At 43.1% G+C, this 23,846-nt stretch overlaps 1 protein-coding gene across 1 annotated transcript in view; it reads right to left on the bottom strand.

Annotated features, from left to right (window-relative positions):
* The window catches only part of ANKRD22 (ankyrin repeat domain 22), a 25,657-nt gene extending 9,371 nt beyond the window's left edge, over positions 1–16,286 (bottom strand). Inside the window, exons 1-2 of the mRNA XM_036079341.2 lie at positions 15,968–16,286; positions 223–415 (exon numbers count right to left, since the gene is read on the bottom strand). Of these exons, the coding sequence (XP_035935234.2) occupies positions 223–390 (168 nt within the window). The 5' untranslated portion in view covers positions 391–415; positions 15,968–16,286. The remainder of the gene's footprint in view (positions 1–222; positions 416–15,967) is intronic.
* Between the last annotated feature and the right edge of the window lie 7,560 nt (positions 16,287–23,846).

Below are 23,846 nucleotides of genomic sequence, written 5' to 3'. Positions count from 1 at the left end.
ATTTACCACAAAATATGCCTGCTGACTGAACTGTGATTTATTTGGCTTTTTAGCCTAATAGAATAGTATGTGTCTGTCCCTCTAAAGTAAGGCAAAAAAAAAAAAAAAAGTTGGTATCAGGAGCTACGAGCAACAAGAGGACGGCATTCACTACTTCATTGCTGTGAAGAGAAAGGGTAACCATGGTCAATGACCCTCCCCACTCATGTGTCATGGCCTCACCCGGTTTTTGAGGTTCACATCAGCATTTCTTTTTAAAAGGAAGGAAACGATTCTCAGGTGTCCTCGCCTACAAGCACAGATCAGGGGAGTGTCTCCATTCAAGCCATCTCGAACGTTGATATAGGCTCTGTCTTCTTTCACCCCACCGCCACACTTGACCCAAGTCATTCTGGTAGGCTGCCTGGCAGACAGGCTGAGACGGGAAACACAAAAGCAGATTTTGCAATACAGGTATAATGGAACCCCCATAAGAGAAAAATCCTCACCCTGTCACTTAAAGCTCAAGTGTTTCCAGATTGCAATAGATTGCTTTGTAGGTGAGATCTTTGGTCTCCATCATGCCTAGGCTTAAATCCAAGCTTAAATCCATGAGGAAGCTCTTGGGATTTCCTAGATTGCCTGGCATACAGATGTGTCCACCGAATGAGGGAAAACATGGAAACAATATTGCAGACTCAGGTCAGGGAGGAAACTCTCTGGCGTTCGGGTGGATAGAAAGGCAGGATTTCACTGAAGACAAAATAGGCATATGGGAGGGATTTAGGGTCACCCTAGGTGATGACACAATGATGTATGGCCCCCTGTACTCAAGGAACCCGGTGCAGTGGAAAAGACCTATTTTAGACAAATAACATATAAATAACAAATGACTTAATTAACTGGATTCGACGCTTTTTATTTCAAAAGTGTTCAAAGGAGCTTTTGCAAAGCATAATGGGAGCTTACCAGTAAGACCGAAGCCAACCTCTGTGCCCACTCTGCCCCTCCTTCTGGACCTCTCTTCTGTTTTCAATACCTCATGTTCTGGTCCTTCCATCTGAGCCCCTGCCCTCACTGCTCCCTCCGCACAAATCCTTTTTCCCCTCTCTGCCCAGCTGGATGCCTGCTGACCCGTCTGTCCTTCGTGCCATCGCTGAATTTTTACTTTATCAAGCCTTTCCTGATGTTGGCACTGCTTGGCCGCAACTAGATAACTCTCATTCTTTTCTTAATGGTTTATAATCACGTGTCGCAGGCATGGGGAGAGGTTGCACAAGTGAGGGGAGGCGTCCAAGTTCAGGTTGCCAGAGCCCTGCGGACAGAGGCTGCATCATTCCACTCATCACTGGAATCGATTCGAGTCATATCCCCAGTACTAACACAGCCCTGGCATGTGGTAGGGAGATACTGAATATTCTCAGACTGATTTTAATTAGAGACTTAAAAAAAAAAAAGGCACTTAGAATAATACCGGGCACAGAGATGGGGCTCAATTTATGGAAAATTATTGTTCGTGCTTATTCGGTCATTCTTTAATTTGGTAACAAAGTCAGACCTCTCCTGGGCGCCAGCCGCAGTTGCCGGGGGACAGGGAGGCGGATAAAATGCATTACTCTTCACCCCGTGAAATATATTTACCAGTTGGGAATATAGTGCGTGCACGCACACACACACACACACACACAAGCTCACCAATAGGAATACAAAGTTAAAGAAGCACAGATTCCGGTTAATAAGCACCAGCTGAGGCAGACCTGAGTGACAAAGCTGGGGTGGTACGTTTGCTAATCAATTCATGTTCTAACATTGCCAGATACCACATCCAGTGAGCTTTTGAAAGGTGCTTTTAAGCCCAAGGCCCAACTCATGAAAGAAAATCCTAACGGAAAGTCAGCTCAGTAGCAGATAAGAGGTGAGCTTCTGTACTCCAAAAGGAAATGAGCACGATACAGGGGTCCGAAATGCACTAGAAATGCACAATTACACAGATCACTTTTCTACTACCCTGAAGTCATCCCTTGACTAGACCTTGTCACCAGTTGGGCTCAGCCGCGTCCCCGGGTTTTCTGTCTGGCCGACACAGAAGTGACCCGAGCAGTTCAAAGGACGTGTATCTGCTACCAGCAAACTGGCTTGTCGTCGTGGTTCTGCTACTATTTCCCTGGTGACCTGGAACAAATCTCTTCCCTTCATATGTCTCCGTGTCCTCAGTCACAAAACAAAGGAATAAAGTTAAAAATTGTTCTATGTTGTCACACCCTATGACTGTCCCACCCTGGACCTCAAGTGTCTCTCCAACCAATGCATCTTCCACATCAACTATAAGGTCAAGACGTAGTCCTTTCTTTTTTTTTTTTTTTTAAGATTTTATTTATTTTAGAGAAAGAGTGTGAGCAGGAAGAGAGGCAAAGGGGGAGGGAGAGGGAGAGAATCTCAAGCAGACTCCATGCTGAGCACAGAGCTCAGCGCGGGGCTCAATCCCACGACCCTGAGATCACGACCTGAGCCAAAATCAAGAGTCGGACACTTGACCAACTGAGCCACCCAGGTGCCCCAGAGGAGTAGTCCTTTTTAAGCACAAATACCGCTCAAAAACTTTCATCAAGTCGCCCTTATCTTAGTAGGGATGCCCTGTCTTTTAAATTTAAATAACAAATAAAACGGAGCTAAATACAACAGGCAATGTTAAGTCACCAACTCTTAATTTTGCCAACTGAATACATGAGAAGCAAAATCAACATTTTGTAAAATAAAAGATACTTTAACATAAATGTACGTGCAAAACAGAACTATTTTAACAAAATATATAAGGATACAATCACAGGAGGGAAAAAAGCCATCCTTTATATTAGATAGATTTAGCTGTATGGAAAAACCTATTTCACTGTCTTTCTTTTTTAATTTCACTGTAAATCAGGGAAAATTTGCCACTAATTACTGCTAGTCATTTGTAGGTCTAGCATTTGGGAACTGATAGTCCACCACACAGAGCTACATAATTACACAATTGTGAATTGAAAATGGGTAGCTATAGAGTTAATTTTGCTTGTCTAAACATTTTAAATTACAACATGAAAAATACTGGAATATTTCATGTCGTCGTCGGGCTTTCCAGCTTCTCTTAAAAAGTTAAAAGCTTTAAAAAAAGTTAAGAGCTTTGACAACACTGGTGACGCTGGGCCCACATTCCCAGAGGACACCAAATAAGCCCCCTCTGCTTGGGCTCCTCAAAAATCTTTTCAGAGAGTCCGCTGAAAGGAGGAAGGGGGAAAGTAGACAGTTTGCCTTCAAGAGACACCGGGTGCCTCTGAGTGCTTTCTTAGTCCCACTCGAGTGATCGTACTTAACATATTAACCCGATTTATCTAATCTTTCCTAATCTTCCTATACTCAGGCACAGAGTTCCTGTGTGTGCAAAGTAGTGTCCCCCTGGTTCAATTAGACACACAAGTGGTGGGTCCCAGGAGTTGAGTGAACCCCAGAAAAGGTTCTATGCTGTTGAGAACTCCCAGTGTCCACCAGGAGGCAGCTCAGGGTCACAAAAGCACTGACAAAGGCAGAAGGAAAGCCAACAGAAAGCTGGGGCCCAGAAAGAGGAAGAGGCTGTCCACTGGGGTTGAGGGAGGAGTTATTATGAATTCTGCTGACCTCTGAAGCTTCTGGGACTTGGGGGAACTCTCAGTGAAGAGGAAACCAGTGGAGAACCTGGGAAATTGTCATGATGATTCTATCCCTTAGTACTCTTCTGTCCATCCTCATGGTCAAAGTACCAGTTCAGATCTTTGTCATTCTCACCAGGACTGTTGCAGAACTAGCAGATGACTGGTCTTGCTTCTCTCTATCTTGCCCTTCCAGCCCCAAGGCCACCCATCAAAAGCAGCAGCTTCGTGTCACTTCCCTACTGAAAACTTTGGTCACTTGGTGACCAATTGAGTTAGGATGCTCTCTTTGAGCTGACACAGGATTCTTCAGATCTCACGAATCCTGTTTTTCCAACTTCAACTCTTACCACTGCCTTATCTGTACCCTTGATCTAAGTAAACAAAGGCATTGGGGCGCCTGAGTGGCTCAGTTAAACTTCCAACTCTTGGTTTTGGCTCAGGTCATGATCTCAGGGTTGTGGGATCAGGCCCCGCGTCGGACATCATGCTGAACATGGAGTCTGCTTGGGATTCTCTCCCTCTCCCTCTGCCCTTTCCCCCACTTGTGCATGTGCTCTCTCGCGCTCTCTCTAAAGTAATTACATAAAATCTTTAAGTAAATAAAGGCACGAGTATTACTAACAGCTATCTCCCCTGCTAGACTGAAAGCTACATGAGGGTGGGTATTGTGTCTGTACTCGTACGTTGTATCCCCAGCATCTCACATACGCCTGACACATAGTAGGCATTCAGTGTTTATTTGGTGAGTAGGTGTATGAATAAATTATAATATGAGGTAACTTTTATTGAGTGCCTCGGTTAGTTCATTTAACCTTCACACAACCCTCTAAGCTAAATAGTATTATTACACCCATTTTGTATCACTGAACCTGAGGGAGGTTGTCTTTCTAACCTATAGTCAGCTCATAAGTGGCAGGGCCAGGAATGAAACCCAGGGGAATGACTCTAGCACGCACACACCCTGGTTCTCATTACTGCAGGCAGTTTGCAAAACAGCCTTCACAATGTCTTTTGGCTATAGGTCTTTGCATTTTTTTTTTTTTAAAGATTTTATTTATTTATTTGACAGAGAGAGACATAGCAAGAGCAGGAACACAAGCAGGGGGAGTGGGAGAGGGAGAAGCAGGCTTCCCGCAGAGCAGGGAGCCCGACGTGGGGCTCGATCCCAGGACCCTGGGATCATGACCCGAGCCGAAGGCAGACGCTTAATGACTGAGCCACCCAGGCGCCCTAGGTCTTTGCATTTGAGGTCATGTCTGGTTCCACCTACACCCCAGTCAAGCTACAGTCTACACGCTCAGGACACGGGTCAGTCCTCTTCTGCCCTGGGCCGCTTCCTGCTTCTGTGTTCAGATTCTTCTCCAAGCTGACCTAGCTGTAGCGATATCTGGCAAGAGGTAAAGAAGTAGTGGTCGGGGAGGTTGCAGGAGAAACCGGAAAAAGATACGGCCCAGGTGCAAAGAAGGAAGAATTTCGAGAAGGAAGATGGACTTAGGGAGTGGAGCGTAAGGGGAGGTTCTGGATCTGACCATGAAGGACCATCAATGCTCATAAAGCAATGGGCAGAAGGCAGACCACAGGGCCCTGAGCACAGGGTCTATAGGAATCAGGCGACGTGACCGGAGAGGAATTGTGGCAGGTTGGGCTGTGAAAGCCAAGCGGGAGCGAGCGGTGCACAGAGGGAGGCAGCAGCGTCCAGCCCAAGTCCTGCACAGCGGCAGGCAAAGTGCTGGTGTCAAGGGGTCGTAAACCCACGCTCAGGAAGCAAACCCTCTGGGCTCCAATCTCGACCCCACCACATAAGAGTCGTGTTATTAGGACAACTTACTTAACCTCTCTGTGCTTAGTTCCCTTCTACATTTAATAATCACAACTTCTTGGGGCGCCTGGGTGATTCAGTTGGTTGAGCATCTGACTCTTGATTTCGGCTCAGGTCATGACCTCAGGGTCGTGAGATCGAGCCCCAAGTCGGGCTCCAAGCTGGGTGTAGAGCCTGCTTCAGATTCTCTCTCTCCCTCTGCACAACCCTCCTCATGCTCTCTCTCTCTCAAAAAAAAATTTTTTTTAATTAAAAAAAATCACATCTTCTTTATCAGGTCACAGAATTGCGACTGCACAGAAAAAGCACTGAGCTCAGATCAGACCCATAAGAATAAACCCTCAATTAAGGTCAGCTTCTCTTACCATTATTAAAAAACACGAGGAGCCAGGGAAGATGGGCAGGGGTGATCGTGAAAGAGAATGAAGAGCTGGTGAGATACAGAATAACAGTGGAAACATTGACCGTCCCAAACCAGATGACAATCCCGGCTCTGAGCAAAGCAAAAGAAGAAAAGCAGGTGGTTGGGATACAAAGAACTTCACACTGGCTAAAATGTTTGCCCGAAAGTCTGTGGTTTGATCTTCAGGCTTTATGCCAATATGGATCTATCATCAATAGAGACAGGCATATACAGATGAACTCAAGAAGCCACCATTACATTTAAATCGACAAACTGGTTAATAACTAAGGAGACAGGATTGAGACAAGGAAGGAAGAGGCTCTGGAACATGGTGGGGACAATTCGGGGCAGCGATCATGAAAAGTGCTGCAGGACATGAACACAAATAGGACATTGCTTGAAGCCTCCGGTTGTAGAAACCCAGGAGGAAGCTTCGGTGGGCTGAGACGACAAGAAAGGCTCACGGTTTTCCTCAATCAAGGAAGGGTGGAGAAGGTGAGGGGGGCAAAGAACAAAGGTTAGGAAACAGGTCTGACCACAGGGGATTGGGAGGAGCAGCTCATCTTGGGATTCAGACCGAATGGACAGCTCACGGACAACAGGTGGAGCTGGACGGATGTGGAAATGGAGAGAGACAAGCAGACAGCAACACAAAGGAGGACTAGAAGCAGAGTCAGCGCATGTGATCTCATGGGAAATGGGACCAGTTATGGAGTTAGAGAGGAGGCAGAGGTGCCAAATCCTAAATGTTGCTGACTGAATGTGGTCCCGATGAGAGTTCATGGACCATCACGTTGGGTGGCTGATTTGGAGCAGAGGCAGAGAGAGGTCCAGAAAGGAGAGGAAAGGCTTGTGATGTTGAGGTCATTGTGGATGACCCCGGGGAACAGAAAGAAAGGGGACATTGTGCTCAGGAATCAAGGAAGGTAGAAGTGGGTCTTAGAGGACAGTGGGCAGAAGTGGGAAAATGGAGAAAGGGACACAAGCAAAGACTTCAAGCCACGGTCATAAAACAACACTGGAGGGGCGCCTAGGTGGCTCAGTCGGTGAAGCATCGAGTCCCACATGGGGCTTCCTGCTCAGTAGGGAACGTGCTTCACCCTCTCCCTCTGCCTACAACTCCCCCGGCTCGTGCTTTCTCTCTCACACTCTCTCTTTCTCAAATAGATAAATAAAATCTTTTTTAAAAATGTAAAAACGTAAATAAATAAAACAACAACGGTGAACAAGAAAGAAGTAGATGGAAGTAGAGACCACCATGAGAATTCAGTGGGGACACAGGGGAAGGTGGCGGGGAGGAGATTGAAGAGAAGGAATATTTACCAAAAGTGTGCGTGCGCGAGTCCACATCGACTAACTTGTGGAGGGCGCCCCCTAGAGTTGTGCTCTGTGCAGCCTGAAAGACTAAGGCACAGGGTGAACAGAGCACACTGATAAACCAACCTTTCTCTCCAATTTCATCTGTTCCTCTCATCTGTGCTCACAACACTCCAGCGAATTCAGGAGCATGCTGCGTTCATTTCTGTCTTCTGTCTTTGCACCTGCGTGGGAGCTGTATGGTTCCCTCAAAGCCCAGTTCATGGCTCACGTCCATGAAACCTCCTTGATCCATCCTACCCACAACAAGGACCACACAGTTCCTCATGCTGCTCGCTGGCCTTTTTCCTGTGCATTAAGTCTGGTCTCCCTAACCAGATTGTTGCCTTAATGTGAGAACCAGCTCAGTGTTTCAGCTCAGTGGTTCTCAAGTCTAACTAAGCATCTCTTTTATAGTACAGGCTCAGATCCCACTACTAGCCACCGAATTAGAACCTTGGGAGGAGGGTATAGCGAGTAAGGTGCGAGCGTTAGTGTTATTTAAATGTTCCCTGGCTGTGTCTGAGGCACAGAGAGGGTTGGGAATCACTGCAAAGGTAAAAGGAAGGAGGCCCCATAATAAAAGTAAAGCCAAAATGAAACACTGCAACCCTTACAGTAATAAAAGGTGAGGAGCATCAGAAACTCTGGAAACTTGGAACATCAGGGACAACTTTTTGTGCCTTTTAGGCTTCCTGTGTGCCTGGCTTTAAAAATACCCCCAAACTTGGTGCTAGAACCCCACCCCTGTCCCACTGTGTGTCTCACTTTCCCAGAGCCTAAAATTTAAGAAGTGTCTCTCAGTAATGCATGACACGTTCAGCATGTGGATATCAACTAAAATATTCAGTAGATATTACTTAACATGATCATGTTTGGGGCACAGCTGGTTAAGCGTCTGCCTTCGGCTCGGGTCATGATCTCAGGGTCCTGGGATTGAGTCCCTATGGGGCACCCTGCCCAGCAGGGAGTCTGCTTCTCCCTCTCCCTCTGCCCCTCCCCTTGCCTGTGCTCTCTCGCTCTCTCTCAAATAAATAAATAAAATATTAAAAAAAAGAAATATCTGAGGGCGCCTGGGTGGCTCAGATGGTTAGGCGTCTGCCTTCGGCTCAGGTCATGATCTCAGGGTCCTGGGATCGAGTCCCGCATCGGGTTCCCTGCTCAGTGCAGAGCCTGCTTCTCCCTCTCCCTCTGCCACTCCCTCTGCTTGTGCTCTTCTGTCTATCTCTCTGTCAAATAAATAAATAAAATCTTTAAAAAAAAAAAAAAAAAAGAAATATCTGAGCTGCTTGCACCATTACAGATGTCTCTAAGAGCCAGATGTTCCCTGAACCCCACTTTCAATGTGGTTTCCCCTAAAGAGTAATGGAACTTCTTCCCAGTCTACAGAAAGATCATGTGGAACTCCACCTGAGCTTCAGAGGGCTTCGTAGGTTGCTCATTAACTATCCGATGATGAAGCTCCATCCCTATAAAATGTTTCCTAACGACTTCTGAGAAGGATTTGTGCTTTTTGAAGCAAAATGATTCAGGTAATTCTGGTGCATTCATGAAAAGTCTTCTCAGAAAACAAAAGAAGATATGTTCTTCTCCTTCAGATTAAGCAATCCTAGGGAACAATATCAAAGGTTTCATTTTATTTGTACAATTAATCTCAGGCCATTCTTTCTGATGACTCATTTTGTCAGAGTGGATTTGGAAATTTCTTAGTAAATTCTTTCCTCCAGGTCAATAAAAAGGCACAGGTTTTTTTTTTTTTTCAAAGGTTGCCTTAGACCCATTTAGCCTTTATGGAACATGAAGGAAGGTCCCAGAAGTGGCTGGATTGTGAGGAATAGTAGCAATGAGGATACATGGAGGCAGGGCACACAATTATCTGTTTTGTGTTCTTTCTCCTACAAGGTCTGCTTGAGACTATGTTGTCTTCACTGCTGGGAGGCCAGAGGAGCCCAGTGCTGGACTTCAGACCCTAGAAGCTCTGAGGTCAGTGATGACGACCAGGAGAGAGCAAGAAAGCTTTTCCCCATGAGGAGGAGAAAGGGTGGGCTCCAGCTGCCAGGATGGAGCAGATCAGAAGCCCAAATATCTCCCTACCACCTCAGACCACCAAGCAGGTAAGTGCAGAGCCCGGAGGAAGCAGGAACATCACCCGCACAGCCTCCTGGGCACCCGGACCTTCTGTCAAACAACGGCTACCCAAGGGTGAGGAGGACCAAGCTAGAATTACTGGAGCATGGGTGATACTAAGAAGCAGAACAACCTTTAGCCAGATTTATAAGTCTCTAAACTCTGTACAGACAGTGAACCTTGTTGCCTGGACCTGCACGGGGTGCTGTCACCACCACACCTGCGTGCACCACTCCGTCCATCATTCCAGTGGGCTCAGCCGTCCATACTTCCAATTCTCCACACATCCGTCCCTCTGCCTGGGACTCTCTCCCCAAGCTTCCCAAGACTGGTGCTTATTCCTCAGAGCTCAGCTCCAGTGTCACTACCTAAGAGGAGTCCTTCAGGTCAAAGAGCATATGTGCACCCATCCCCTTAATGCTTCCTCAATGTCACTTTTCATTATTTATACCTATTTTTACATGTGTATATTCATTTTATTTATTTGAGAGAGAGCAAGCTAGAGAGAGAGAGAGAGAGAGCACTAGCAGGGGGAGGGGCAGAGGGAGAAGCAGACTCCCCGCTGAGCAGGGAGCCCGATGCAGGACTCGGGGACTCCATCCCAGGACCCCAAGATCATGACAAACACTCAACCGATTGAACCACCCAGCCTCCCCTGTGTATATTCATTTTTTAAACTGGTAGCTCCAAGAGGTCAGGGTCCACTTTTACTTACTTATCACCATCTACCAGGCACTAGCATGTGTCTGGAATGCAGTGTGTGATCAACAAATATTGTGGATTCGATAAATGGATGAGTGAATGAATGAAGAAATATTAACAAATTTTTGGCCCTGGTTTCTGTTCCTGCATTCAAGTTATCATTTCCTTTTAGAAATGTGACTTAGTACAGTATCGTTTGTAAAAATACTTCTATAAGGAAGAATTAAGAAAGCAGTTAGAGTAGTGCTTTTTTTTTTTTTTTTTTTAATACACAGTGCCAATACTAAGGGTTCAACACACAAAGTAGAGAGAGCTGGTAAGATTGTGAAGGAGGCACTTTATTTCCATGGTCTCTGCCTTTCCTTTTCTCATATCACGGAATGACACGACGCTAAACCTGACCTCACCCTGCTTTTGTTTTATAGATATAAAGTCCCACTGAGTTCCCAATGCAGTCGGTACTGAATTCTACATTTTCTTGACTTTCAGTCCAATGGCTTCCCATTGCCCACATCTCTCTGTCTCCCTGGGTTCTCCCCCTCGACTCAACCAGCTCTGCCCAAAAGCCCTGTTTGACCTCCATTGCTCTCTGTGGACATTATTCTTCAATACAATCTTTCTCCTCTTTTGTGCCTTTTTCTATAGTAACATCTGCCTCGCTGACAAAAAGACCCATGCCCAAAAGATGAATGTTAACGGAGGTGGTGGTGGTGGCGTGGCATGTGTGTGTGCCTCTGTTCACAGATCACCTTATCATTAGACCTTCCCAGGTTTGAGGGATACCTCATTCTAGATATGATTTTCAAGATATTTCTTTTGGGGCCTTTTACCCCAGCTGATAGAGTCAAGAGTCTACAGAAGATTCTACAGGTCCCTTAAGCATGAATTCTTGACCTCTTTGAGCTGAGTTCTTACACATCTTCCTTCTTTCTAATTTTTGTAGTACTTTGCAGTACTAGCAGTAAGTAGAGTGGTTAAGACCAACTCATTCATGGAGTATGGTGTCCCTATTGAGAAAACAAGTAGACAAAGAACTCTGTGTGTTCATCAGTGGGTGTAAGCATTATTTCCTTGAGTAGACAAACACAAGTCTCCTCTTGCAGCCTCCGGTCTCTAGCCAGGAAGTACTTTTAGCTGCATTACTCTAGGCAAGTTACTTAAACTCTCTGCTTCAATTTTCATTTGTAATAATAATAATATTATTATTATTAAGATAATAATAGTGATTCTCTTATATGGTTGCTCTAAGTATTAAATCAGTTAATGCACATGAAGTGCTTAGAACATGACCACATATATAACAAGCCCTAATTAAATGTTTGCTGTGATTGTAAATAGTGTGAACAAATATGTTTGATAAGGGCTTAAATGAGTCAGGCCTGTTTAAGAGCCCAGCTCCCCTAGCAGGGGTTGATTATTCCAATCTAGGTCCTGTCACTGACCTCTAAGCACATCCTCTGTTGCAGATGTTAGAACCGACATGGGAATGCTTCCTTATTCTCCCTTCTTTCTTAAAAATATATCAGAAACATCCTAAATATCCACTGATGGATGAATGGATAAAGGTGTGGCATATACATACCATGGACTATTACTCAGCCATAAAAAAGAATGAAACCTTGTCATTTGCAGCATGGATGGACCTTGAGGGCATTATGATAACTGAAATAAGTCAGACACAGACAGATGAATACCGTATGATCTCATATGTTGAATCTAAACAACATCAACAGTAGCAAAATAAAAACCACAAAAGCAAAAAATCCAGTGCATGAGAATAGATTAGTGGTTGCCTAGGGTAGGGTGGGGGAGGTGAAATGTGCTAAATTGGTTAAAGGAGTCAAAAGGTACAAATTTCCAGTTATAAAATGAATATATATATATATTTGCAGAATATACACCCCAAAATATACCTCTGGCATAATAATTATTTTGAGCTGAAGTCAACTGAGAAGAAGCAGATATAAGGAAAGCTCTCCACCTTCCTCCTATTTAGCTAAAAGCATGACATAAATTTATGGAAGGGCTTCCCCTCCCCTCTCTGCCAGGAAGGACAAAAGTCACCTTGTCAGCCCAGAGAAGTCACCAAAGGAATCGACATAATAAAATTGACTACATAGCCTTTGTCTTCAATTAGCTCCACCATATATTTGTCTTCCACAGTTTGCCACCCTAGAAACTCAAAGTGCTTCTCCTGTGTCTGGTCACTTCTCTGAAAACGTGCGGTCATTTTGTTGAGATGCTGTAAGAGCCCAAGTTCTAATCACCCCTGTGAGTCGCTCATCACTGGGTGCTCCCAAGCGTATGCAAGATGCCCATGCTAATAAACTTTTGTATCTTTTTCTTTTGTTAATATTTCAGTTATCAGTCAGATTTGCAGGGCCCCAGCCAATCAACCCAAGAGGAGTAGGGGAACAAAGAATTTTTCTAAGGAAAAAATGACAAGCCTACATCCCCAATGTAGAAGAGCTCCCCACACTCAAAGTGGGAAGTTGAACTTTACTAAACATTTTTTAAAAAAATAGATACCTGATGAAGAGTACACTTATCATGATGAGCACTGAATAATGTAGAGAAGTGTTGAATCACTATATTGTATACCTGAAGCTAATATAACACTGTATGTTAACTATACTGGAATTAAAATTTTTTTAAAAGGTACTGTGAGGCAGTCTAGGCCCAAGGAATGGGGCAGGTCTGGCTGGCTCTTGCCCTGTTCTTAATTTAGTGGTTCCCATTCTTTATAGCTGGGCAACGCAGAGCCATTGGCAGAGGGCAGAAGAGAGCCTTGTATATACATCACAGATGAGTAGGTTATGTTTATGTATTTGAGGGATTACTCCAGAGCGTCTCAACTTCTTTAAAATTAGAGATGGGAGAACCTCACAGAAGATCCACCCCAGACCTTCTGCATCAGGACACCAGAGAGTAAGACTAAGCTTTTTTTTTTTTTTTTCATTCACAAGTAACTCCCACACGTAACTACAGTTGCAGTTAAGCTTTCTTCTGATCTAAAAGGGCCCACTTCTCTTCAGCACTTACATCCATTGCTCAAGCCAGATTATTCCAGTCCTGGGCATGTAATAACACAGTGTTAGTCTACATATCAAGAAGGTGGTATCTGGGGATACTGAGTATCTTCAAGAACTTGGGCAGAATTGGTGCAGCTCTAGAATCCACTGCCCTGGGCATCATCACTCTGTCAACTGAAAATGCCAAGTGTCTAAATCCAGCACACAAGCCCCAGTCCTTGCAGCAGGGCTCAGTGAGAGCACGCTCATACCAGCTGAGTATCTCCTGGGATCAGCTGCTGGGGAGTAACGAGACAGCAGAATAAACAGAGGCATTCCGCAAACAGCATCCTCGACACAGCTGACAATGAGGAAGATTCAACACTTACTCCTGATACAAACCTGCCACCCAAGCTAGTCTTACCAATGCCTTTACTATCCTCAGTGATGGCTACTTTTACCTTAAGAAAAAAAAAAAAAAAACAAGTTGATATCAAGGGGGAATTCTGCAAGCTGAGAAACTATTTGCCAAAATGGTGGTCAACTATCTTCTTTCTGGAAATGGCGGACTTCCCAGGGGCTCCTGTGTTTCACGCAGCTAACACTAGAGTTAGTGGACAAGTGTGCACAATCAGATGGAAGGGCTTAGAATCCACTTCCACTTGTGATATGGAGTGGTCTGGCCAAAGCATCTATTTCAACACTACCTTAGGCTACCTTTGGTTCAATATTAATTATGAGCTTTGAATAATGACCTCTGAGCTTCTAGGTATGCTAGGGCTTTTTAGAGGTGTGTGTATGCATGTGGATTTGCATGTGTGTGGTTGTTGAATTTGTCTTTAAATATCATAGTAAATTCCAAGTCACTTTGTCCTCCATATATTTGAAAAGTGAAACATTGATTCCACTTCTGGGGATATTCTCATTGATGCTGAAGGGGTTCAGAGTAAGTCTCCCAAAAAATATGCCACTTTGGCATGTGAACTCTTTTGGACTAGAGGCAATCAAGATCCAGCAGTCTCAAGAGAAACTTTTCCCTTCCCTGAACTATGGAGTAGAAGTTAAATTAGGGGTCTCTCCCAGAATGAGAGTTTTTACCAGAGATAAATTTTATCTGAGTGGCCCTTCGTAGGGCAGGGTGCACATCTCATTGTCAAACATCTGCTCTTCTCTTTGCCTGTGGATTGGCCTCCTCTCCATTGAATCCTGGACTCCTATCCATGTCTTAGCTCAGGATGGCATACTACCTTTCTGTCTTTGAACTCTCATATACATAGGGTTCCCCTATGTAATACAAAATTAAATTTGATTTTCTCCTGTTAATCTGCCTCAGGTCAATGTAGTTCTTAGACAAGCCAGAAGAAATTTTGAGGAGTAGAGGAAAATTTTCTTTTCCCCAACAATACTTAAAAACAATTCAACATATCTTACCTCGCCTTGACTCAACTCAACTACTTGCCAAATCAACACCCAATCAACAAATAATTGCACTGCGCAGGCAGAGACTTTTTTTTTTTTAACGTAATTATTCTCAGGACCTAGATTGCAACCTGGCTACTCAAAGTGTGGTCCGTGGACCAACAACATAAGCATCAAGGAACGGAAGTGCATAATCTTCAGGCCCACCCAGACCTACAGAGCAAAAATCTGCAGTTGAACAAGAGCGTAGGTGATCTGTACTCACATTAAAATTTGAAAAGCCCTCAGCTTAAAGTAGTGTTTCTCTCCCATGGGGGGTAAACTGATCACCTATGGGAGAATCACCTGGGATGCTCCCCTAAAAGCTAAGTTTGCCAACCTTACCACAGACTGAGTGAAATGGACTATCTGGGCTGGGGGCTCTCGACATTGCATTAAACAAGTTCCTGTTTTTTAGGTTCCTCTAACTCCAGCAATCTAAAGTTTGAGAAACCCCAGAGTAGTAGCATTTTAGAATATTGCATGTATTGTCAGTTTCATATATAGGATCTCTTCGCCAAACTAGAGTCACTGAGCAAGACATACCTGCAATTTTAAACTAATCAAAGAGTACACTGACTATAGAAAGACACACACACACACACACACACACACGCATACGCACAGGACAGGCATTAGAAATCATTGCAAATGCAGAGAAACTGCCTTTAATATGAGGAGAAGAACCACCCAAGGAGGTTCTGTTGAGCATTTGTAATGAAATGCAGAATAACTGGTTGTGTTAGAGAGGAAAGGGATAAATTGTGAATAATAACATCATTACACCTCTTATACTCTTGTGTATACATTACTTGTACTTCTTTGAACCAGTATTACAAATATATTTGATTCTAATAGGTTACTTTCAATACGAGGGAAACATTTTTTGTATTTATCAGATGTGAAAAGAAAAAACTCAAAGCATCAAAAATATAGTCTGCATTTATCCTTCTTCTATATAGGGATGATCTCTATTTATAATTGCTGATAGTGAATTTCTTTTCAAATGCCAAGCTGAAAGGTGTCGCTCTGTCCGTGTGGTTCCATAAAGGAGCCAGTCTACTTTTGTATGTTTAGAAAATCCAGTTGGGTACAATTTTCACTTTTCCTCTGGAAGGTTGACATCAGAAAACATGACTCCATTAATTCCATTTTCATAAGTTCCTGCAAGATCCAAATTACCCCCACAAACATCTGGACATTGTGACATATTTATCGTATTGCTCCCTACTTAGATGTAGGTAGAGTTTTAGAATTGCAAAATAATTTGCCTTAAAATATTAAATGTATCAAAAAGATTAATACACAGCACTTTGTTTTGGCTTAACACTCTCACAGAAAGCTAAACAAGGAAAGGACACATTTTAACAGGAACAGGAAATTACATTTGAAAAGCAAGAACAATTTTCAACACCTTTGGAATCTTACTTCCAGAAGGGTCACATACCTCAGAGTATAGGATCCCCATGCTGGTCCTTCACAGATTTGCGTCACCCTTACCGCTTCTTGAATCTTCTGGAAGTATTTCTGATGAACGTAAAATCCTTCCCAGCCAAGAGAAAAGTCCCTAGAAGCTGAGGCCGGTGGCACGTCCTTTCTTCCCACACCTGTGGAATGCTCTTCCAATAACACAGGCAGCAGCACACCTTCTAGAGAACCCAGCCCAACGAAACATAGGCATTGGCTTACAGCGTAATGACCCAAGTGTGCATCATTTAATATTACAACCCTGAGGAACCGGTTTCTGAGTCACATTTGCTCTGCGAGTAGTGACATGTGGAGAGAAGGGGGCAAAGTCAAGGGGAAAGGGAAGTTCTCAGCCTCTCAGGAAGGACTCAGGGTTCAAAATAGGGCATTGTATATAAGACATTTCCTAATTGAAATCTGGTCTTCAGTGGCTATTGAGAAAGGCTAGGGTTGAGCAAACTCACTTGTTAGAACCACGGATATCTGCCACGGGCTTGACTTCCAGGAAAGATAATCCTCAAGGGGCCCCTGAGCAGCTCAGTCGGTTAAGTATCTGACTTTTGATTATGGCTCAGGGCATGATCTCAGGATCCTGAGATCGAGCCCACCGTCAGGGTCCACACTCAGCATGGAGTCTCCCCACCCTGCTCAAAAAAAACAAAAAAAAATGAGAAAAAAAATAATCTTCAAAACTCTCACTATGGATTATTTGCTATCTTTAAGCCTGGACAAAGCTATTTGTTTTTCCTTGATGGTCCTGATTAATATAAAGAAATTAAAGCAATAAATTAAATAATAGATGAAGTTTTTAAGCTATATTATTTTATATACATAAATGTGTTCACTTTCAAGGGCATTTTGAATAAAGCTTGAGCAATTCAAATTGAAAAAAATGAAAATTTTTGAAGAATCAGTCCCACTTATATCCTAGTTAATTAAATTATCTTTAAACATTTAAATTACACTTATAGTATCACTATATTTAATTTTCTTTAATAAGTACTTCAATTCTGAACCTAACAAGTAATACTTTCCCAGCTAAATGGTCTCGTAAATCTAATAAACTTATTAACATAATAAATATTAAGTTGTCTTAAAAATTCTAATAGTGTTTATAAATTCAGCCAAATTATTTTATAGTATTCAATTTTAACATTGTAAGTCTGAAATCAATTGTCCCATTACATATTTTAAAAGGAATCACCAGGCCACTTGGTCAAACGTGGTTTTATGCCAAATCTCTTCAACATTCTAAACATTTTATATATAAATATAATACCAACCATTCACACATTGTCTCTGAACACAATCATAGCAAAGTGTGGAAATTTTCCAGAATTAGAAAATCCACACACACACCCATGAAAGAACCAGTTTCAACCATCCCAAACAAATTGATGTGATTCTTCCAGTCACTGAAGGTTCTTCAGTGGCCAAGAATAAGGGGCCAGAATCCAAGCCCTGAGCCTACATATATTCAGGGAACTTCTTCCTACTCCACTGATGGACATAATGAGCTATTTTTATAAGTTTTATAACAAAAAGTACATACTTTCCCTTAGATTTGGCTTTCAGACCAACCTCCGGGGAGTTTAAGAATTAACTAATTCTTCTGTTGAAGATGGAAGTCTGCGATAACCACTAAGTTGCAGCTGACTTTCCTTTTGGCTTGGTTTGATTTTGCGTTTCTTAAAACACTTAAGACATTTAAGTGTCTTTCCCTTTGACATAAACATTAATGTTTTTTCCACTGGGTACTTCACACTCTTATGCAAGTCTTTTATAACCCCTTTCAGCTCCTTCTGTAACCTCTTTTAACTAATTGGTGTGGCCAGAACTCTTCACTTTCCCCACCTCTCTGCGAAGGTCGCTGCTAGCTTCCTTCTCTAAGCTCCTTTCTCCCTGACCTCATGAGGATTCTTCAACTTCCTGTCAGGACCAAAACTCACCTAATTAGATTCTGCATCTCTCTCTTGACTTCATCTTGAAGGGTAGCAAAATACACCACCCTAAAATATGTCTCTTTGACATAAGGATTGTTTTGATGTGGTTGTTTTTAAAAACCTTCAGACACATAAGAGAATCTCTGAAAACAGAGTAGAAGTTACTTTTTTGTAAAGGACATTTACATATATAAAAGAAATTTCCCATTTATAAAGGTGTCTCCCTCGGGAAGAGGAGGCCGACTCTAGATCTCCATTGAAGATGAATTCTTCAATTAGTGGAGAAGGCAATGACTTAAATCTGCAGGACAATTGACGCTGTTTACTGTGCTTTTCCCGATAGCGGTCCCATAACTGCCCCTCCTCCAACTTCTTCGGTTCTCTCCAGCTGGAGATTATATTTAAGGTGTTGGTTTGGGTCATTTCAAGGGATTTTACTCAGTTTTCCTGGGCCTCCTGTGTGTACACATGAGGTACACACGTTATTAAACTTCGTTCGGTTTGTTTTTCTCTTAATCTGTCTTTTGTGACGGGGGTTCTCAGCCACAGAACCTAGAAGGGTAGAGGAAAGATTCTTTTTCCTCCCCTACAATCGGATTCTAAAGACACAATACTCATTATAATTATGGAAGAGGAACTGTTTCAATGTAGGGTTGACTCTGAAAAACAACAATAAAAAAGCAATTGACTCATTGCAATTGGTAAAAACACTCCAGACCAGTGAGTCTCGAACAGCGATGATTTAGCCCCTAGGTAGGACTGCCAGATTTAGCAAATAAAAACACAGGATGTTTAGTTAAATTTGAATTTTAGATAAATTTCTGAACTACCACATGGGGAATGCTTCTACTAAACAATTATGTTGTTTAACTGAAAATTAAAGGGGCGCCTGGGTGGTTCAGTAGGTTGAGCATCTGCCTTCAGCTCAGGTCATGATCCCAGGGTCCTGGGATGGAGCCCTGAGTCTGGCTCCCTGCTCAGTGGGGAGTCTGCTTCTCCCTGCCCCCCTGCTCTTGTGCTCTTGCTCTCTCTCTCTCCCTCTCAAATAAATAAATAAATAAAATCTTCAAAAAAGTAAAATAAAATAATAAAGCCATCACTCTGACCATTGTGTGGAAATTGGATCTGAGGCAGGCATGAGAAAAAACAGCAAGACCAGTTAAGAGGCTATTGCATGAGGTCAGCAGGGAGATAATAGTACGTAAGGCAGGAAAGCAGCAGTGGAGACAGAGAGAAGAGGAGGTAGGAGGTAGAAATAATGGGCTTTTTGTTGCAAATGCACTGTTAGGCTGTGTTGAAATAAACTTCTGTGTCCAAGATGGAGCCACACTTGCCCAGAATGCCACGTCAGCAAACCAAAACTGAGAGAACTTTCATGTTCCTATAAATGCTCCATTTGATCAGAAAGGCAGTATTTCCAGCCAGCCAATCCCCAACTGCCAAGAATCTGTGCTACTATTGTAGTTCTAAATAAAGTGAGATATGCAACCCTGGCCGATCAGCTTAAACCAGACATTAACCTTATTCCCTGATGGGCCTGCTAGCCAGGCGTGCCCCGTTTCCATATTGCTGCTTCTAATGCTCTATAAAACTTGCCTCTGCCCAACATCCCTTGAGAAGAGTGTCCCATTTGTGTGGCATTGTACTCCCCCAATCCAAAGGATGTCAAACTAAATTGTTTTATTCTTGTCATTTGACAACGATTTTCTCCTGGCACCAAATACACGTCCCTATACATTGTTCTGTGATGCTCACATTAGCTCTCTGTAAATTACATTTCTCTTTTCCCCACTGGCCTCCTGTTAGATTTCCCCCATAGGGTGCACTCAAGGAAGACTGCAAGACTAAGGAGGCAGAAAGAAAGCTGCTCCTTCCTGTGTGTTTTCTGATCCCATCAGACTAAGCCCAGGAATAGCCCTTCATCCTGGAAACAGCGATAGGTCTGGCTTTTTCCCTGCACTGCCTGGACCCCAGCCGAATCATGCCCTTCAGAGGTACCAATTCCAACGGCCTCCCTCCTCCAGCCCAACCAGGTGCAACTCCTCCCCTGAGCTCCTATAGCAGCAAGCAGAAGACCGTGGTCCCTCCTCAATGCCTGGGTCCCAAGAATTTCAGGGTCCTTCCCCGTAGCTCCTACATTCTGGTAACCCCAACCTCTGGTCCTCGTTCCCCCATTCCAAGAGGTGGTAGCTGCTTCTGTAGTCCTGTCACCTCAGTGCCCCCCCTTTGCCTTTTCAGCCCTGCAATACCCACTTAACTGATGCCTTATATTAAATTCTTTCAGTTAAAATAACTAGTGTGGTTGGGGCGCCTGGATGGCGCAGTTGGTTAAGCATCCAACCCTTGATTTCAGCTCAGGTCATGATCTCAGGGTTGTGAGATCGAGCCCCACCTCTGGCTCTGTGCTGGACATGGAGCCCACTTAAGATTCTCTCTCTCCCTCTCCTTCTGGCCCTCCCCCAAACTCACCCTGGCTCACTCTCTCTCTCCCCAAATAAATAAATAAACAGACAAACAAATACAAATGCAAATGAAAAATAAAAAAATAGGTTGTATGGTTTTCCTTACTGGGCTCTGCCTGATACAGTACCCTGGAGATGTGTAGAAGCTACAGATAGCCAGAATTCTCAATCCGATATAAGCAACATGCAGAATCACAGATCAAGGAAGGCATGCATGTTTCCGGCTTGGTGCCTTTCACCCAAGTGCAAAACACCAGAAAGGAAACAAGATTAGGGAGGGGCTGGGGAGACACGATCTGTCCCAGTTTGCAGGAGTGGTGTTTGAGAGACATCCAATATCCAACGGGAAGTTTGTCATCCGGTCCCAGAATTTTACAGTAAGAGCTGTTCTAGAGACAAAGATTTGGAGAGTGATCAGCAAATAGACCAGTAGTTCCCAAAGTAAGAAATGAGAGAGTTTAGATACCTAACTAAAGCCTTTCCCCCCCACCACACAACCTGTATAAATTCCTTGACTGTATAGGGTTATTTCTTCTTTAAATAACATAACAACTTTTTCTTTTCATTTTAGCACCTTTAAATGGGAACAATGGCTATCCAAGCAAATAAGTACTTTTGCTAATCAGAATGTTTGTGTTTCTGAGTTTTAATCATTGGAGCCCTGTCGTCTCTTTCTGCAATTCTCTTGCTTGTGAAAGCTTTTTAGATCGTTTGTTCGCTTAAAATAAAGTCCAGGATTCTGAGGCCAAATTGCAATAATTGTTGTTTTGTACTAAGATAGGGTCTTTACTCTAAGACTTAAAAAATCTTGTCAAATTTGAAATCACTTCTGAATTTTCCAGAAAGAAATTTATGGTAATGGAAAAGGAAATGGGGTCAGCCATCCCTTAAAATAAAGAAAAAAAAAATACATTGGCATTTTAAGTTTAAATTTAAAGTAGGTCACTTAATTGTTTAGCACTTACGCAACACTTAATTCCACGGTGGGTTCTATTTCTGTGTCATCCTCCATCATGTACTCACAGAATTAGTTATTACCATGTGCTTTAATGGAAACACGAAGAGTAAATATCCTGCTCTTGATCCCACAGCCATTGGAATGCTGTGATTTGTGTTTTTCCGTTTTTTAGATAACTTCACATATCTGAGATGAGAGTTTATTTTTATTTCTTTTTTTTTTTTTTTTTTAAGATTTTATTTATTTATTTGAGAGAGAGAGAATGAGAGAGAGCACATGAGAGGGGGGAGGGTCAGAGGGAGAAGCAGACTCCCTGCCGAGCAGGGAGCCCGATGCGGGACTCGATCCAGGGACTCCAGGATCATGACCTGAGCTGAAGGCAGTTGCTTAACCAACTGAGCCACCCAGGCGCCCTATTTTTATTTCTTAGTAAAAGCAGAAATGAAGCTAAAAAGTAACTATATTACTGACAAATCCTGTTACGTTGGATGACTGTTTCGAGATATAACCACCTACTTTTGCAAATGTCCACTATTCCTCCAGTGACTGGGGAATCTGCTGGAAGAATTAAATTATAAGGCTCTTGCCATTTTGCAGTAAAACCAGTTTCACAGTGTAGACAAGCTGTACTCTTTAGGGTGTGGATTTACTACTCTACCCTGGGACAGAGGATGTTACCTACCTTATTTACACTTTGAACTGCAATTTTCTCTTGCTCTTGGTGCCTTTTAGGGCTTGAAAAAGAGAGGATTTATGTCTACTTTCTTGCGGGGCCTTAACATTCATCCTATTACATTCTCTTCTGAGGTTATGAAATGCAATCTCAACTTTTTATGGGGTTTTGTTTGTTTGGTTCTATTTCATAATAAAGGGTTGCTTTCTGGATTTTTTGTTTTGTTTTTTGAATTCAGCTGTTGTTAAGGTCAGGCCCGTCAGACTGGTGGGCCCAGATTCTGATCCTTCCTTTTTAGAACTTGACCTATTTCCCCCAGTTCTTGGTAAAGTCCAGACGTTTTCGGCCAACCATTTCTCATAGAATAAGGCAGGGTCCCAAGGCCATTGTCTCACATACCATTCTTTCAATTCAAGGCATTCCTTCTTTCTCTGTGTCAATCATGAATCCACCAAAACAAGTGAACCTGAGACATTCCATTATGTTGCCATTTTTAAATTGCTTTGAAAGCGTTAAGAATGGCAGCATCTAAAAGGCTGAAAAACCATAGTATAACATTCAGGGCCAGCCATTCTGGAAGGCACTTAGCATGCGGACTGATGAGAGTTTCTGTCCATGTTCTTATCCTCTCTTCCCCTTTTTCCATTTTGCATTCCTCACTCTTACAGTTATGTTATAAGCCAGCTGTGTGATGCACTGCTTAAACAGACTGAGGAAACTCTGACGGATAGGCATTCCACAGGCCATTTAGAGTATAAGAAACATCTCACATCCTTATTTTTTAAATCAAATTGTAAGTGGGTTGAGCCTACTTTCCGAGGCTTTGAAGAAATCCAAGATTGCTCAAGTTCCCTGGGGTTTCCCCCTCTCCTGGGACGTACCGGAACCCTTGGGGTCTCAGCACATATCGCTCTATGCAAGTGAGTTACTGTGGTGATTAGCATCATCCTTATCATTATTCTGTAGCGTGCTTACAAAAAGCTTGGCAGTTTGCTAAAATGTAAATTCCCCACACTCACACCAGAATATATGAGGACCTGGGGAACTGCATGTTGATAAACATTCCAGATGATTCTGAAGCTGGTGTCCATGGCCACTTTGAGAACTGGTGATTCTTGATCTTTCTGATCTAGAAGCTTGGACAGGAAGCATTTATCTGGCTCCAAAGACAGTTTTGGACTTGTATATAAATGCATTTGTGAGGCGCCTGGCTGGCTCGTTGGAAAAGCATGTGACTCTTAATCTTGGGGTCATGAGCTTGAGCCCCACATTGGGTGTGGAGCCTACTTCAAAAAAATAAATAAAATATTAAAAATGAATAAATAAATGCATTTGAGTTTGAGATTCTAAGAATTCTTCACATAAAATAATGGAGGTGGGCGGCGCCTGAGTGGTTCAGTTTGTTAAGCGTCTGCCTTCGGCTCGGGTCATGACCCTGGAGTCCTGGGATCGAGCCCCGCGTCGGGCTCCCTGCTCAGCGGGGGGTCTGCTTGTCCCCCCCAATTCATGCTCCTTCTCTCTCTCTCTCTCTCAAATGAATAAATAAAATCTTAAAAAAAAAAAAGTAATAAGGCTGTACAGCAAATACTATTCCTGACCTTAATGACTCTACTCTCTCGATGACGACACTCAGTTATCGATAGGCAGTTATTAGGCCGGAACTGCCTGCTCATTTCTATTCTAGACATAAAACTGAAAAAAGACCTTATGGTAAATAACCCATGAAATAGGAACAGATTCACGTGTATCTGAATTGCTGCTACCAGGGCTTTGACCTACTACATTTTCTACCCTAGGTTTTTCTTCCTTGGTCATTAATATTT

Source organism: Halichoerus grypus, chromosome 7 (assembly GCF_964656455.1).
Source record: "Halichoerus grypus chromosome 7, mHalGry1.hap1.1, whole genome shotgun sequence".
NCBI classification, from domain to species: Eukaryota; Metazoa; Chordata; class Mammalia; order Carnivora; family Phocidae; genus Halichoerus; species Halichoerus grypus.
This window is presented reverse-complemented; position numbering and strand designations above follow the sequence as displayed.